Source organism: Zonotrichia albicollis, chromosome 8 (genome assembly GCF_047830755.1).
Source record: "Zonotrichia albicollis isolate bZonAlb1 chromosome 8, bZonAlb1.hap1, whole genome shotgun sequence".
In the NCBI taxonomy this organism is placed as follows: Eukaryota; Metazoa; Chordata; class Aves; order Passeriformes; family Passerellidae; genus Zonotrichia; species Zonotrichia albicollis.
Window position 1 is genome coordinate 39,672,809 of NC_133826.1, and position 17,251 is coordinate 39,690,059.

General features: G+C 52.0%; 1 protein-coding gene across 1 annotated transcript; it reads right to left on the reverse strand.

Annotated features, from left to right (window-relative positions):
* Window positions 1–717: 717 nt before the first annotated feature.
* On the reverse strand, window positions 718–17,168 carry LOC141729952 (uncharacterized). The gene is made up of 5 exons (XM_074546612.1): window positions 17,088–17,168; window positions 16,041–16,150; window positions 11,900–12,165; window positions 2,415–2,480; window positions 718–2,262 (listed from the first exon to the last, which is right to left on the reverse strand). The coding sequence occupies exons 1-5, from the start codon at window positions 17,166–17,168 to the stop codon at window positions 1,340–1,342; spliced, it is 1,446 nt and encodes a 481-aa protein (XP_074402713.1). The 3' UTR covers window positions 718–1,339.
* Window positions 17,169–17,251: the final 83 nt, after the last annotated feature.

The following is a 17,251-nucleotide window of genomic DNA, read 5'->3' on the forward strand; positions in this document are numbered from 1 at the left end:
AATGGGACCTCCAAATTGAGGTGGGAGGGGAATGGGACCCCCAAATAAAGCTTGGAGGGGTATGGGATCCCAAAACTGAGCTGGGAGGGGGAGAGGACACTCCAAATTTACCTGGGAGGGGGATGGGACCCCCAAACCAGATGAAGCCAATTTTGTTCCTGGAATATGTGAAGTAGTTTATGGATACACAAAAAGTCGATGAAGAGGCAACAAGCTGATGTAAGGGGAGAGAGGACCTTCGAGCAAAGGTTGTTATGGCCACCAAGACCCCCCAGTTATTTTCGGGGACATCCCTTAATTATTCTGGTTTTAATTACATCAGTCTGTTGCATATTCATAGACCCTCAGGCATATCCAAAAACTAATCTACATATTTCCGGAACTATTTTACATGGCCCGACCTTGGGGGTGTCTCCCCATTTCAGGAGCCTCCACTGGAATGGAAAATATACACCCCCTCCCATTGATGAATAGTAATAAAAACAATAATAGTAATAATAATAGTAATAATAATAGTAAGAAGAAGAAGAAGAAGAAGAAGAAGAATTTGAAATTAAGGGGCTCTCAGGAAAAGATATGGGAGTAGAGAGAACAGTTCTTTATTAGGAAAAATTAAAAATACAAATGCAGTAGTAAAAACAAAAAAACAACGACAGTGTGAGAATTCTCCGGGAATCCAGTGAAAAAGGCTGATCCTCTTGGAATCCATGTGAAACGGGCTGATCCCCGGAGAACCCAGTAGAAAAAGAGCTGATCCTTTCGGAATTCAGTGGAAAAGCGCTGATCCTCTGTGAATCCAGTGGGAAAAGCTTGATCCTCTAGGAATCCAGTAGAGAATGAGGCTGATCCTTTGTAATCCAGTGGAAAAAGGGCTGATCCTTTGGGAATCCATTTCTTATCCCCCAAAGACAGGGCAAAGGCAGAGCCGTGGAGTTTTTATAGGGTATCCCAAGGGTGGAGTTGGGGTTGGGGTCAGGGGAGGAGTTCTTAGCAACACAAGAAGGGTGAGATCAAATTCCTGCCTCTTAGCAACAGCAGCACTCCACACAGAACGTGTCCCCAAATCCTAAATTCCCTCTAAAACAACTCAGCAATTATGGAACTTCAGATCTATCTATTTGATCAATTTCCTTCATTTAACCCAGTTTTGGGTGTTTTTAAAGGATGAAGGTGAAGCAGAGGCCAAACCAAAAGGCGAAGCAGCCAGGTGTGTTCCCAACATGGATCACAGGGAATGTGAGTGACCAGGGCTGTGCCCAAAGTGCCTCCTCCAGTGGGGGATGGAGCTGGAGCAGCGCACGAAGCTCTGCCCGCACTCGGGGCACTCGCAGGGCTTCCCTTAGTGCTGCCTCCATTGGTGTCGGGTCAAGTTAGAGCTCTGTGAGAAGCTCTTCCCACACTGGGGACACTCGTAGGGCCTCTCCCCAGTGTGGATGCGCCGGTGGGTGACGAGGTCGGAGTTGCGCTTGAATCCCTTCCCGCAGTCAGGGCAGCGGAAGGGCCTCTGCTCTCTGTGAATCCGATAATGCAGGAGGAGATGGGAGCTGGTCTGAAACCTCTTCCTGCATTTATCACACTCGTACGGCCTCTCCCCGGTGTGGATGCGCCAGTGGGTGATGAGGTGGGAGTTGCACAGGAATCCTTTCCCACAGTCGGGGCATTGGAAGGGCCTCTCCTCTCTGTGACTCTGATAGTGCCGGAGAAGAATGGACCTGGTTTTAAACCCCTTCCCACACTTGGAACACTCGTAGGGCCTCTCCCCAGTGTGGCTCCTCTGGTGCGTGATCAGGCTGGAGCTCTGACTGAAGCACATCCCACACTTGGAGCACCTGTATGGCCTCTCCCCAGTGTGGGTCCTCTGATGCCTGATCAGGTGGGAGCTCTGGCTGAAGCTCTTCCCACACTCCCCACACTCGTAGGGCTTCTCCCCAGTGTGGATCCTCTGGTGTCTGATCAGGTTGGAGTTCCACCTGAAGCTCCTCCCACACTCCTCGCACGTGTGGGGCTTCTCCCCATCATGGAGCTGCTCACGGAGCACCAGCTCCGAGCTCTGGCTCCGTCTCCGGCCGCCTTCCCGGCCCAGGCTGGCTCTTTCCCCCTCAGATCCCCGCCGGCTGCGTTTGCAGCCCCTCCTCGTGCGGCATCTCCGGGACTTTTCCTCCCCGTTGGCTTCCTGCGCCGTGGAGCCGCTCAAAACGGCCTCTTCCACCAGGTTCTGCCGCGGGCATTTGTCCTCCCTGCTGTCCATGCTCAGCTCCTGCTCTGGGGGAGGAAGGACAAGGACAGGATGGGATTTGCCTCCGTGCCACAGGCAAGGGCAAGGAGATCCCCCAGGGCTGAGCTGCAGCCGGGGCCGTGCTGGGCTGGGAGATGGAGCAGCACAGAGGGGAAAGGGGCACTGACTTCCTCCTCACCTGCCTCAGTGTCCCGGGGCATCTTCCTCTTCCTCGCAGCCTCCCTGGGGTTGGCAATGGGCAATCCTGGTTTGGGTAAAACAAGGGATGAGAGCGTTTGTAGGAGTGTCGGGGGGTAGGACGGTCGGGACGGACGGAGACGAGAGAGCTCTGCAGCCAGGGCGTGGAACTTGCGGTTTATTGCAAAGGGCCTGGGTGCAGGGCCCTGCTTGGAGCTGCCAGGCACAGCTCGGAGCAGGCCCGAGAGAAGAGAGGGGTAGAGAGGATGAGAGGGTAAGAGAGTAAGAGGAGAAGAGCGTAAGAGTGTAAGGTTCCTGTTACAATACACTAAATCTTCTTCTGTGTTGAATGTTCTATTTCTCACTAACCAATCTAGTACAAGATACAAATACTAGAGCATTTACATACAGCCTGTAAAAATCATTACATCACCATACTATGTTACATTTTAAACTCTAAAAACTCCTCTTTGGGTCCCTTCTATTGAGCTAGTGGGCTCTGCTCTGACCCTTGGATCTGTCTGCAAGCAGAGGGAATTGTTTCATCAAAAGGGGATTACCTTCAGTTGGGCCACACCATTGTTTTCCAGTTGTTCACTAACTGAGGAATCTCAGAGCATGCTTTCATTTCAATCTTCCTTACACATTTTATGTTCACAAAATCTTTTGCCAGACAATCGTATTTGTAAGGCTTTCCTGTTTCATCTTCCCAAAAACACATTCAGTTTGAAGGTCCCTCTGCCCAAGTCCATCTCTACAAGTCATTGGCCATCTGGGCTCCAGAAAAACCTCCCAAACACCCAGATTCAGCCCTGAAAATGCCTCCCAAAGGTTCCCTGTCCCCGGTCCCTCCTCTCTGGTGTTCAGGCGGTTCCCCCCTGTCCCAGCTGCTGGGGTCACGCTTGGATTGGGGGTCCCCTTCTCCTCGGTGCCCACCTTGCCCAGGCTGCTGGCAGTCCCAGCAATGCCAAAAGCTCCCCATGCTTTGCTCTCCCCATTTTGGGATGCCGGGGCTCTTTGGGCTCCCGGGCTCCCTTCTCCCCTCATTCTCTGCTTTGGGCTGTGAATGAGACAAGGGCTGGTTGTCCCAGACTGCCAAGTGAGTGCTGGAGTCTCCCATGCTGCGTTTCCAACTTTCCTCGAGGGAAGCAGCCAGTAAAGAGACACAGCGAGTGAGAAGAGGAGTGAGAGAATCCCCCGGGGTAACTGGGACTGGGTCTCAGAGAGGGGCTGGACCCCTCGGAGCAAGGGAGCAGAGGAGTTTCCGAGCCCAATCCACTAGGAAACGCGACAAAAGGAAACCCTAAAAATTCTGTTGGTTTCAGGGATAAGAGAGTCCAAGAGCATCCAGAATTAAAACCTGCTGGGTTGAGAAATTAACATTCCAAGAGCATCCACGGTTGTGCAAAATTCTGCCGGATTGAGGATATGCTCAAGAACATCTGGGATTGGACAGCACAGCTGGCTTGAGGGATATCCAAGAGCACCAGGACTGGCCAGAAACACCTAAACTTGTAATAGGTAATGTGAAAGTGTAGCATATGGTAGAGATAATTCATGCTACTAATGTATAAATTATTGTAAAATCCACATTATGTCTTTTGACCATCCTGGCCAGGAGCAGTGTCTTATTCATATACATCCAGTTCCTGGAGTTGGTTGAGATAAACATCGGGGTTTTTAATGAAAGAACAGAAGCTTCCAGGGCGATAATCGCTGGCTTCCCCGGGTCACCAGCCAAGAGTGATTAACGCCTCGTCGATTACAGCTACCACAATGATGCACAGCCCCACCCTGATGCATGTGAATGCTGACTTCCCCGGAGTCTACTGACAACATCAGACACCGGGACTGAGTCTTTGTCCACCTCTGCACAGGTAAAGCCAAGGTTATGCATGGGAAGAGACACAAAGAACATTCGGTCATCTCTGCCTCGAGCAGAATAAACTGTAAAAGAACTCGCTGCCGTGTCAGGCAGCATTTGTGAACAGGGCGAGACTCTGACATTCGCAGGTCAGATCCGTGTTCACCCAGCACCAAACCCGGGCTCGACGCTGACCCTTGGCTGTGGTAGTGTAGATGACCGAACTTCAGTCTTGCAGACAAATTAATAAATCTTTGCTAAATTTTCTTATAAGTTTGGCTCTCGATTTGATAATTTATAACAAAAGGTACCTTATTGTTGTCTTGTTGTGTGTGAGAGTGAGTCACACACAAAATCAGCCTCAGCTTCCCGGGCGGGTGGGAAGGGGGGCTGTGGAAAGAGGAGTGTGTGACCCACAAATAAGCCATTGTTCTCCTGGGCGTGTGGGGGCTGTGGCATAAGGTACAGGTGACCTGCAAACGGGCCATTGTCCCCAGGGCGTGTGAGGGGGCCGTGGCTAAAGAGTGTGAGTGACACACAAATCAGCCTCACAGGGGAACGGCACCGGAGGCAGCAGAGTCAGGGCCCTCCCAGGAGGCCCGGAGATACTGAGACCCAGAGGCCACCCCAAGGCGAGGGGGAGCCACAGGGACCCGCGATTCTCTGTCAACAGGGATCCACTCTGTGTCCTGAGGGTGGGAAAGACAGAAACAGAGAAACAGAAACAGAGGCAAAAGATGAATAGAGAAGATCTTGAAAAATGAGACAGAAAACCAGTAAGGTGGATACAGGGGACAAAAAAGAAAAAAAAATTAGTCCTTTGGGAGTTATGTTAGCTAACAGAGATACACCTCCTGACAAAAGGAGAAAATACAGGGTATGTAGTAATGGACGGGAAAAAGATGCAAACTATGGAAAAAGGGAAATTAACCTTAAACTAGTAAGCTCAAACTTGTGAATTATATACTTTAAAAAGAACACTAGAATATTTAACACAAAATAAAGGAACTATATATACTGATTCAAGGTATGCCTTTAGAGTAGTACATACCTATAAAAAATTTGGAAAGGAGAAAGATTACTTAATTCAAGAAGAAAAGGACTAGTACATGAGGAACTTATTTTAGAGGCATTACAATCACCTAAAAGAGATAGCTATAGTACATATTATGGAACTCCAAAAGGGAAAGACCCCAGAAAGAGGAAGAAATAATTTGGCAAATCACAAAGCTAAGGATGCAGCAGAAAATGGAGCTGAATGAGTTATGTTAATATTAACAGTAAACGAGGAAAACATGGAAATTCCAAAGTTTAGGGAAGCCGAGAAAAATTACTTAAACAAGACAGGAAATGAACAAGATAAATCAGGGAAATGGAAACTTCTTGATGGAAGACAATTACTTAATAAAATGTGCTTACTAGGAAAATATTAGAAGACATGCATCAGAAAACCCACTGGGGAACTCAAGCTTTCTGTGATCATTTTATAAGGAGCTATGCATGCACTGGGATTTTTGGAGTAGCAAAGCAAGTAACTGAAAGAGGCCTAATTTGCCAAAGAATAAGTAAAAGTTGTTGAGAAAAACCACACTAGGAGGTCGAGAGTTAGCTCGTCCACCATTTCAAAGTATCCAAGAAGAAATTTAGATTTGTTAGGCTGTGGATTTATATGCAAAGTAATCCTGTTCAATCGAGAAGAAAAGAGAATATGCCATATGTTAGACAGGAGATTTTAGGAGAATAAAAATCTTTAAAGTATCAGAAATACTCGAGAAAAAACAAGAAAAAAAAAAAGGGGAAATGGAAGGGAATAAGAGGAAAAATCACAAAGAGAGTGGGATCCTCTGCAGCTCTTGCCCCCTCCGTTCGCGGCCCAGGCGCCTGTCCCGGGTCCGGCTCGCTGCCCGCCTCAGCTCCGCCTGCCCCGCTTTCCATCCCAGGTGCGGCCTCACTGCCCAGGGCAGCTCCACCCGCCCCGGCGCTCTCGCTCAATTTGTGTGCCCTGCTCCCACTGCCTGGCCCGCGGCCGCTCTGCTGCCCATGCTGGGCAAGATGGGGGTTGCTCTGTCCTGCCGCCTGCTCCAAGGTCACCGCGCCCACCGCATCCAGGGGGGGTCCCAGCCATCCCATCCCCGACTGCCCTGCCCGTGTCACCTGCGCTGGGCTGCTGCCGGGCTCTCCCACCTGCCTTTGCTCTGCCGGCAGCTGCCGGATCAGCCGCTATCAGCCATGGGGGGGCTGCCCACGCTCCGCCTCGGCCTCCACGGGAAGATCCCCCTCTGCCGATTCCGGCAGCAGACCCTGCCCACACTCCCACCGAGCCTCGGCGGGATATCCTCCCCTGACCCCGTCCTGCTCTGAGTTACGTCCCCGTGGTAACCACAGCTCCGGCTGTTCAGGGAAACTCTATCTCTCTCTAGAGGGAGCAGCTTATCCAAACACTAGGAGCTCAGTTTAAAGGCAGCCCTTTCCAAATTCTTTCTCAAAACACGGGAGAAAGGCCATAGAAGGTAAAAAAGTGAAAGAGTCAGATGAAGGGATTGCTCTATTTCCGTTCAGAGAGGTTCCCATGGGAGGGATGCGCTGCCCCGCCCCGCGGGAGCCACCAGCGCCCCTGCCGGCCGTGCCCGGAACTGCACCCAAGGGGAAAGCGCCGCAGCCCAAAGGCCGGGACTGGCTCCGGGCTCTGTTTGCTGTCAGTGCCACAGCTGTTGGTGTTTGTTTGCTTTATTATACACACTAGTAAAGAACTGGTATTCCTATTCCCATATCTTTGCCTCAGACCCCTTGAGTTTCACTAGTCTAAAAATTAAGAGGGAGGGGTTTGCATTCTCCATTCCAAGAGAGGCTTTTTCTGCCTTCCCGAGCAGAGACCTCTCTTGTAAAGCAAGACAAGCACCCACAGGCACTGAGGGGGCTGCAGGAGGGGCACAAGAAGGCCCTGCAGCACTTGGGCACAAAGGCACAGCAGGTGAATGCAAGAAGGGAGCAGCAAAAGGCCAAGCTGAAGGCAAAGGCCAGGGCACAGTTCCTACAGCCCCTGAGGGATCAAGCCCAGGGCCCAAGGGGGCCCCAGCACCCAGGGCACAGCTCGGCCACAAGCACCTGGCAGAGGCATTGCCCTCCTCGGCAGGGGAGAACCCACCCAAACAGCCCCTGGCAAGGAACCAGGGCTCCAGCTGCAGGGCACAAGGACACTGCAAGCACAGACAGCAGCACCCTCAGCACCAGCAAGTCCACCCCTTGATGGACACGGATTGGCAGGGCTGTCACAGCTCCCATCACACCAGGGACCCTCCACACTGCAGCCCTTGAGAACATTCAGGGTGGGTCTGCATTGAGAGGAGGCATTTCCTGATGGACACAGGGGCCTCTCAATGCACTCTGAATTTTAGACCTAAGGGGGAAATTAGTAAAGGAATGTTTTAATTTTTAAGGGAATGAGTGGGAAAGATGAGCAGATATGATTCGTTCAACCATTATTAGATGCTGTGGTGGATCGGTTTGAATTAAATGAATTGCTTTTTCTTCCTCCTGTGGTTGTAATTAACTAGGAAGGAATTTGTGAGCTGGATTTTAATACTGTAAAAGGGGATACAGAGGCTAGTTGTTTACTACCTCTGAGTGAAAAGATTGACAAGGCCTATGCTGAAGTGAACCCCAAAGCGGGGCAGTCCCAGGGAAATAGGGAAAATTAGATATGGAGCCTCTACAAATTCCTTTAAAGCAACCAGGACAGGTGGTTTCCAAAACCAATACCCTGTTCCAAGAGAGGGAAGGAAGGGCTCACAGCCCGGTATTGAGCCCCCGTTAAAGGCAGGGCTTTTGGAGCCAAGGATGTCTCCCTACAACACTCCTATCCTGCCAGTCAACAAACGGGATGGATGGACAAGAGAAGGAAACACAGAATTTTGAAGTGTTAAAACAAAGATTAACTGAGGCGGCTGGCCTGGGCCTTCCAGACAGAGAAAAAGAATTTGAATTATAGGTGGATGTTAAACAGGGTCTTGCCGAAGGAATTCTTGTGCTAAAATATTCAACTCTATATAGGATCTCCTACAGTTCAAGTCTGGCATCAAGTTAAAGATCTGACAACCAAAAAGCCTCTACTTGGGTGAGCAGGGCTCGATTATTACAGTATGAAACTTGTTCAGTGGCACAGGAGGATTCAGAACTGAGGACAGGGCAAGGGTTTAACCCAGCCTCCTGTTTGAACAGCCTGGAGAGGGGCTGGCAAGGAACCCAGGACTGCACTCAAGGGACAGAGCTCCAGACCCAGGCTGGTACAGATTGATGATGGGACATTCCCTGGCCTGAGGGAGAAAACGTGTTTGTGGATGGCTCTGCAAGGGCAGCAGAAGGGAAAAGAGCTACAAGACAGGCTGTTATTAAGGAAGGGGAATCAGACACAGCGCAGGTCACCGCCCCATGCTCAGCTCAACCTACGGAGCTGTGGGTGCTTGTGAGAGCCTGGCACTGAAATGCCCTGAGCAGGAAGGCTTCAATATCTTCTGCTGACACCATGGCACCTAACAGGGGGGAAAAAGCAATTCTCACTGCTTCAGCAACCACTGGAGCAGATATCAAGGCATATTCTCCCACAGCAAGCTGGGCTGGCACACAGCCTGCCCTGGCACTTTGCTGCTGCCAACACCCAGCCAGGACATCGGCTCCTGCCTAAGGAGTGCAAAGCAGCACCACTGGTGGCCAAGGGGCCCATGCCAAGTGTCCCTGAGGCCACAAACAGCCGCCAGCACAGCTCAACACAGGGGCACCCCTCAGCCTGGCCTCGAGGGCTCTGAAGCCCCAGAGATTTGCACTTCCCGCCCGCAGCAGGAGGATGGGAGGCCGCCCCTGAGCCTGCCCTGAAGGCAACGCAGCAGCAGCCAGGGCTCCACAGCGGGCCAAGCCCCTGTGCCTGCCCACAGATCCTCGGCTGGAATCCTCTGCAATCCTGGCCACCCTCCTCTGCCATCTCCAGCCACTGGGGCCAAGCCTTGCTGCCACTGCTGCAGCTTCAGCGCTGCCTGGGCCTGCACTGCCACAGCTGCTGGGGAACACCAGGGCACAATTCCACTCTGGGGCTCACTGACACCCACACTCTGGGCTGCCTGCCATTGCACTGCTGCAAAATGTACCGATTTCGGTTCTTTTAAACCTTATTTCTCTGCTCAGGCTTGGTTTGTCTTTGCCTTGGGGAAAGGAATTTTAAAGGTTTTTTTTAAGGGGTGTTACACCACTCAATGGAGATGAGTTTAACATCTGAACAGACTGGGAACAGCCCAAAAGATACCCACAGATATAATGACCAGCCACAAAACATCAAGGTTGCCCAGCAGCAAACAGCAACCAACAGCTACCCCAGACACTGCCCCAGGCAGAGCTGGAGACACCTGGGTTGGAAAAGGCTGAGAAGGAAATCCAGGAGTGTGGAGACCGAATTCACATCAGAGGGGAAGAAATCCGGGTCCAACAGGAAACCAAATACTAAAAACTTACACAGCTTGGAAGCAATGAACATTAAGGCAGTGGATTTAGATTGGTTCACACTACCTAAAGTCTAGGATAAAACAAGTAAAACTCACATGGCATGGAATGATTTTCTCCGCACAGCTGAGCTATTTGTGAAAGAATTTACTTCTGTTGCACATGCAGGCCAGAACCAAGGAATGCCTTGACTCTCTAACACTAAAGAGATTCTTTCAGCGACAAAATAACGATATGAGAAAAATTTTGCGTAATATTCCCACTTTACATTTTTAGGAAGGTTTGGGACAGAAGTGTGAGAATCAAGTTTGGGTCTGGGTTTTTCCATGTTCGCCTTTACGTCGCATTTTGCAAAATTGAAGAACTTTAACCATTATACTTTTAACTGGTAAACAGTTAATAATTTATTTTGAAAAAGCAGATTCTGGTGGGGCACATGTGACTCACCAGATGGCTGCCCTGGAAGAGAAGCTCCATTCCAGACAGCCTGCAGAGGAGCTTTAGAAATGCAAATGAACACTGCTGGGCAAAGTGTGGACAATGCACCTGGGTCTCTTGCCTGGGGCAGGAATTGGGCTGATTCCCTCTGCCCCTCACCCCAAGCTCTGCCTGCTGGCACTGATGGAATTTGCACAGCTCAAGGCAGAGCCCAGGGGGAGGATATCTGACCCTGCAACACAAACGGGTGAAGCTGCAAAGGGAAACAGCACATGGAGAATGTTGGGAAAACTTCACTATAAATAAATGGAGGGGAATCAGCCCTCTGCCCACTCCAACATGTGCTGTCACTGTCTGTGTTATATAGGGTATATTAGAGCATTGGGGATTTTTTGCTACCAAAAATTCAAGGAAATCAGTTGGGAATCCAAGGATTTTATGATTTAGTTAGACAAAAGCAGTCAATTGATGCAGCCCTGGCAGGAGAGAGCGGCCAAAAATGGGGAAAAGCTGAAAGGCTACCAGAACAAATCCTACAACACCATGGACCAGGCCCTGGGAACCCAAAACAATTCATATCAGGAGCCACAGAACCCATTTCTCATTTCAATGGCATCATTAGATTACAAGCTGTCCTCGAATTAATAACCAACCAGACAGCTCCAGCTCCTGACCTTCCTGCCGACCAATCCACTGAAATGAGGAACAGTACACTTAACCATGGGATGGGATCAGATCATCTGTTAGCAGAAAAAGGAGGAGTTTGTGGAAAATTACATGACACAAACTGCTGTTGGCAAATAGATGACAAAGGAAAAGTGGTGAAACAGATAACAAAGGAAATAGGAAAGCAGCTCATGTACGGATTCAAATGCGGAAAGAATGGGAATGGGACACGGTTTTGTGGCTCCCCGGCAGACCATGGGTTAAACGAATGCTGTTTCTCCTCTGATGTGCTATAGCAACTCTCATCTAGTTACCATGCTCCACACCTTGAGACTGCAGCTCATTCACCAGGTGAGCGACGGGCCAGGGACTCGTAGATAAGGAAGTAATGGGCGAAACCACCAGCTTCAATAAATGTTACTAATTAACATGGATTGCTGCTCACAGAAAGTCCCGCTAAATTCCTGAACTTCCAGAAGAACAAGGATTTTACAGAGCCATGAATATCGGCAGTTTTACAAAAGTGGGGGTGCACATTAACGAGGACGTGCAGTTGGCAGATCGGGAGGTCTGAACCTTCCAAGCACCTCAGCCAGTGGGCAAAGGGAGAGGGAGATGAGGCCGGGAAAATGAGGACAAAAAGGAGGCTGCGAACTACAACAATGGCAGAGAGCGCATGGCAAATGCCCCACGGTCTCTCCCTGTGCTCAGCAATAAAGTCACTTTTACAGGACTCCTCTGTCTCCTCTGGGCACAGAAACCTCCGGCCACGGGAATTTCCTGCACAGCTCCGGGCACGGGGCAGCCCCCTCTGTCCCAGCCACAGCAACCGGGCCGAGCCAGCCCTGCTCCGGCAGCGGCTCCTGCCGAGGCAGCGGCCGCAAGGAGACCGCGGGCAGCCGCTCCCGCAGCGCCCTCACGCCAGCGGCAACACGGGCCGGACACGGCACAACGAACCCGCCCGAGCCCCCTACCGCCCCCGAGGCCCGCAGCCAGCCCCGAGCCCCCGCACAACCCAGCGCGGCTCCCACCTGCGCTGCGGCCGCCTCCGAGCTCCGCCGCCGCCTCACCGCGCTCCGGCCGCTGCCGCCACTCGCGGAACCGCACACACGCCCCCTGACAAGGGCTCCGCTGTCCAGCCACGGCCGCCCTCAGCCCGCCACCGGGGCCCTGCTCCGCCCCGCTCCCACCAATCAGCGCGCCACAACCACGACTGACGGCACTATCGCCCAATCCCAGCCAGGGGCGGGCTCTGCACACGGCACAGCCCCGCCCCGCGCTCTCTGGGCCCCCTGGTCTGCGTGAGGGCAGAGCCGGAGCTGAGGAACAGCCCTGGAACGGGCCCGGGCCCGAGGGGAATTGAGCTGAAAACACAAAGAAACTTCTCCGCAGCTCCCGGCACGGCTTTCCCGGCACTGCGGCTCCGGTGGCTCTGGCTCAGTAGGAAGCCCTGGAGCCTCACTTCTCCTACCCCTAATTAGGAGCATCAGTGCATCGCTTTGGTTTCCCCCAAAAAGGGAAAACCGCCCCAAACCCCTGTGGATGAGTGGGGGAGGGGAGAGATTTCTGGCGGAAAACTCCAAAAACTTAAAGCAGGATAGTGAGGAGTAAGTGAAGACCCTTAAATCCCTCTTTCCCCCACGCCTCCCTCCTTCCAGCTGCACCTCCTACCCCGGCAGTGCTGCAGACAGGGAATGGGGCCGGGCTCAGTTCATGCCCCGGGGCTTCTCCCTCTGCTCAGAGACAGGAGTCGTTCCCCTGCTGCACCCTGGGCTCTCTCCCACCGGAGACTTCTCCAAGCTGAGTCCATCCCACGGGGCACAGCCCCCTCCAAGTGCTGCAGCGTGGGTCACTGTGCCCCGGGGTCAGTCCTGCCAGGACAGGCTGCTCCAGCGGGGCCCTCTGCCCACGGGGTCAGAGCCTCCTCTCAGGCATCGCCGTGCTCAGCATGGCTGCTCCGGGGACTGCAGGGGGATCTCTGCATCCCCATGGATCTGCAGGGGGATCTCTGCAGCCCCGTGGATCTCTGCATCTGCCACTGGCGTATTTGGAGGCACCAGGAATAGGCTGAGCCCTGCGTGAAGCTCTTCTCACAGTCGCCAAACCCTTCCCAGCACATGGAGGGTTTTACCCCCTCACAGCTCCCCGGGCTGCTTTTGCAACCCCTCCTCATGTGGGATCTCTGGGCCTTTTCCTCCCCGTTGGATTCCTGCACCGTGGAGCCGTTCCAAATGGCCTCTTCCACGAGGTTCTGTCACAGGGATTTGTTCTCCCTCATCTCTGTCCGCAGCTCAGTGCCTGGGGGAGGAAGGACAAGGAGAGGAAGAGACAGGGAGAAGGGCAAAGGAAAAGGCAGGAGGAGAGGAAGGAACAAGAAGGAACAAGGGAGGAAGGAGATGGGAAAGGAACGTGGATGGATGAAGGACAGAATGAGGAGAGGAAGGAGGGCGGACAAGGAGAAGATGGGATTTGCCTCCATGGCAGAGGGAAGGGGAAGGAGATCCTCCCAGTCCATCCCTGGCAGGATGGCGTTGGCAGTGAGGCTGTCCTGCAGCGATGCTGGGCTGGGAGATGGAGCAGCAGAGAGGGGAAAGGGGCAGTGATTCCTCCTGCCCTGCCTAACTGTCCCAGCCTAGAGCGTCCTGGAGCTGCCGAGGCCCTTGGAGCGTCCGGCACTCCGGAGCCCGAAGCTCACGGCTGCTTTATAAAGCTGACAAAGTCGGCAGGATGGGTCTGGGTATGATCTGCAGCAAACTGGGTTTATTGGTACAGGAACAGGGCACAGAGCTGAGCAGGGCCCAGGGACAAAGACAGGGTGCAAGCTGAGGGCACAGGGGGTTTTTATATGGGGTAGTGAGAGTGGAGCTGAGGGTCAGGGTCCAATGGATATGGGGGAAAATGGTGCAAAGGAGGGGTTAAGGGTCGGGTCAGCTAATGGGGAAACAGGGGCAGAGGAATGCAGTAAATTAGGGCCAGTGGAGGGACAGAGAGGGAGAACATTCTAAGGACTAACCTACAAATGGGTAACAGGGGTTGAACTAGGGTAATTAGGCAAACAAGCAATTGGGGTAACATAACTTTCCATAAATCAGCATGTGCCTGCAGAGATGTATGGGAGAAGCAAGCTTCTCACCATAACCTTGAAATCTACTCTTCTTATTGGGGACCAGTCCTCCATGGGTGGGAGATTGAGACTCCCATGGGACTCCACACCAGTGCATTTTCCTTTCCTCGCAGCCTCCTTCTCCTCCGTCCGAAGTTTAGGATTGACAAATCCTGGCTTTGGGGGAAGAACAATGGGTGAGCACCTTGGGTTTTGTGAGAAAGGAGCCTCACTCGTTACAATTTTTGAAACTTTAATAAGGAATAATAAGGGACAGACCAGTAACAGCGCTGGGTGCTTGGCGATGGCCAGAGGCACACCGGTTAACCACAGCAACTCTTCTTGTCTAGTTTTTCCATTTTGTTGTTCAAATACATATTCATAATGGCTATACATATTCAAACATTTCTTTGAACTCGTTTACATGTTCCAGGAATTCTTTAGGTTGGGTTGACCCCCAACTCGCCTTTTTAGAGCACGTGCAGGAATCGTGGATTGCTGTTTTGAGGGTTGTGTGTCACTGCCCCACAAGGGCCCCTGTTCTGTGATTTCAGCAGGTGACAGTTATTGACAGTGGAAGGGTCAGTGGCAGGGCTCCTCATCACATCCCTTCCTTAAATGTTATCTGAGCATGCAGAGGGTTTTAGCTATTTCCACGAGTACTTGAAATGAACATTAGCTATTTCACAAATATTTCTGAAGTGTTATTGTCAGTTATTTACAAAATTAAAAGCATTATTATTGCACAAGTACAGCTACTTCTGCAAAAGTTAACATTATAATGGACAACATCTGGCATCCACTGTAATATTTTGCAAAAGCCAAAACTATAATGTATGTTTTTCATTCTGTCCACAGACTAAAATATCATCCACAAATGATGTTCTGAGGATATGAGCTACACAGGGGCCAGGGCATTGGCCACAAAAAGCTGACAAATTTTACTAGAGCAAAAGAAGTTAAAAGTGATTACAAACTGTACTCTATCAAAATTGTTGTGATTAAGAATACTTTGCAGAAGTCAATACATAATAGCAAAAGCCAACACTACCCAGTTATTTATAACAGAGCCAGGGCAGGTTTTTCCCTTGCATGGAGCACTTGGGCCTTCCCCGGGCCCCTTCTGCCCTCGTGCAGAGCCGGTGGCATTTTCCAGCACACCCAGTTTGTAACCAAGAGCCGGGTGCAGCCGAGAAGGCTCCAAGCGCCTCCTTCCAGGCTGACTCTGCAGGTGCCGAGGCTGCTCTGGGCTCTGCCAGGGCTCTGCTGGGGCTCAGCTCTGGGCCAGGCTGAGCCCGCTCTCCCCTCACATTGCTCCGGGCAGCTGAGGCACAGCGGGACAAGGAAGGCACATGGCAAGGCAGTGGAGGGTTAAGAGAGTTTTTATTCAAACAACTGCCATAACAAACAGGCTGTCCTAACTACCATAAACTACCAGTGCTAACTACCATAACTAACTAGTTGTCCTGACTACTATAACCGAAAGCTGTCCTCAAGGGCTTCATCTCCTCCGCTGCTCCCTCAGTTGCTTTGCTGCAGTGATCAGAGGGTTCAGGCTGGAGAGAGGCTTGGCTGATGATAAAAATGAGTGCTGCCCAAAGGATAAAAAGGAAAGAAATAAACTGTTACTTTCCAGAGTCAAGTTCCTCACAGGCTCTGTAGCAACAGGACAAAGGGACATGGTTTGAAACTCAGGAGAGGGAAGCAGGCTCAGGTTAGATCTAAGGAAGAATTTTTTAACCAGCAGACTGGGAAAACACTGACAGAAGGTGCCCAGAGATGTGGGAGGTGCCTCCTCCCTGGAACTATCCAAGCTCAGGTCAGGCAGGGCTCTGGGCCCCCTGAGCTGCTTGAAGATGTCCCTGCTCGCTGTGGGGCACCAGGCCCAGATGAGCTCCCAAGGAGCCTGCCCAGCCACAGCAGGCGAGGATTCTGCTTGCTCTGCGTGTGGAACGCAGCCAGACTGGAGACTGTCGGAGGGGGGCCCACAAGAAAACCCCTCCCTGGCGCTGCTGCTTCCCCTGCAGCCCCTGGCCCTCACCTGCAGCAGCTCCTGGGCAGCCCAGCGCCGCTCCTCGTCCGGCTCCAGGCTGCACTCGAGGCAGTCCCGCAGCAGAGCCGACAGGCGCCGGGGCTGCTGCAGCTGTGGGCTCCCGTTCTGCCGGATCCAAGCGCGAGCCTGCAGGGAAAGCAAACTCAGCGCTCTGCCAGCTCCCTTCACACCCACACGGGCTCACATCCACCCCGGGCCTCAGCCCCAGCTCCAGGGGCACTTTCCTCCCTGCCACAGATGCTGCTCACAGCTCATTTTGCTATGCCAGCCAAACAACCCAAACCCTGGGGCTGCCACAGCCACTGCAACATCCAAATGATCTCGCCTTGAGAGCCAGTGGCATTGGCTGACTCTGTTAGTAGGAACCTCCATCAGAAATAACACATTTTGCTTCTCCAAATGTGGACACCAGCTTTACAGGCCATTTTTCAGAGTCAGTGTTGTCTGGAGGATTCTTACATCAAGTGCATCTCTGCAGTGCCACTGACGCTCAAGTAAATGCATTCCTGATGCCCCATCCCAGAAACTGCCAGGCAAGGACCAGGAGGTTTGTGATGCTGAAAGCTCAGGCTTGGTGACACAGAGAAAGTAGCTTGGACTAGGAAAGAAACATGTTAGACTATGAGGATGTTAAACAATCATCTTCAGGTTTTGGACGAGTTTTCCAGTGAGAAGGATCAGGGGGGAGATCAACTTGCAAAATGTCTTTTAGAAGCTCCTGCAGAAATCTTGTTGGGTTTGGGGCTGGGATTTGGGGTTGGTTTGGGGTTTTCTTGCAAGGTAACATTAGACCTGATGCACTTGCTTCATATTTCCAGGTCATCCTCACAGCCAGAAGAGCTGCAACAACATAAAGCCTAAAGCAAATTGTTGCTGGAGACTGAGGAATATTCTCCTGTGTGGAGGCACAAGTCCTCTGGGAATTCCCTTCCCATGTGCAGAAACCTCCAGCTGCTGTTCCCAGTGCAGCGTCCCCCTGTGCTCACAGGCCTCTGCAGCCCCTGCAGAATTTGCCTCTTCCCATGGCCGCCGTTTCCCTGAAGTAAGGAGGTTCTCCTTCCACCATCCCGATGGTCACAGTGCCAAAGGCCCAGATGTCCACCTTGGGGCCATAAGGAGATCTGGTCACAACTTCTGGGGCCATCCAGTGAGCAGTGCCCACCATGGAGCTGCGCTGCTCCTGCTCAGGGCTGAGCTGAGCGCAGAGGCCAAAGTCAGCTGAGGACA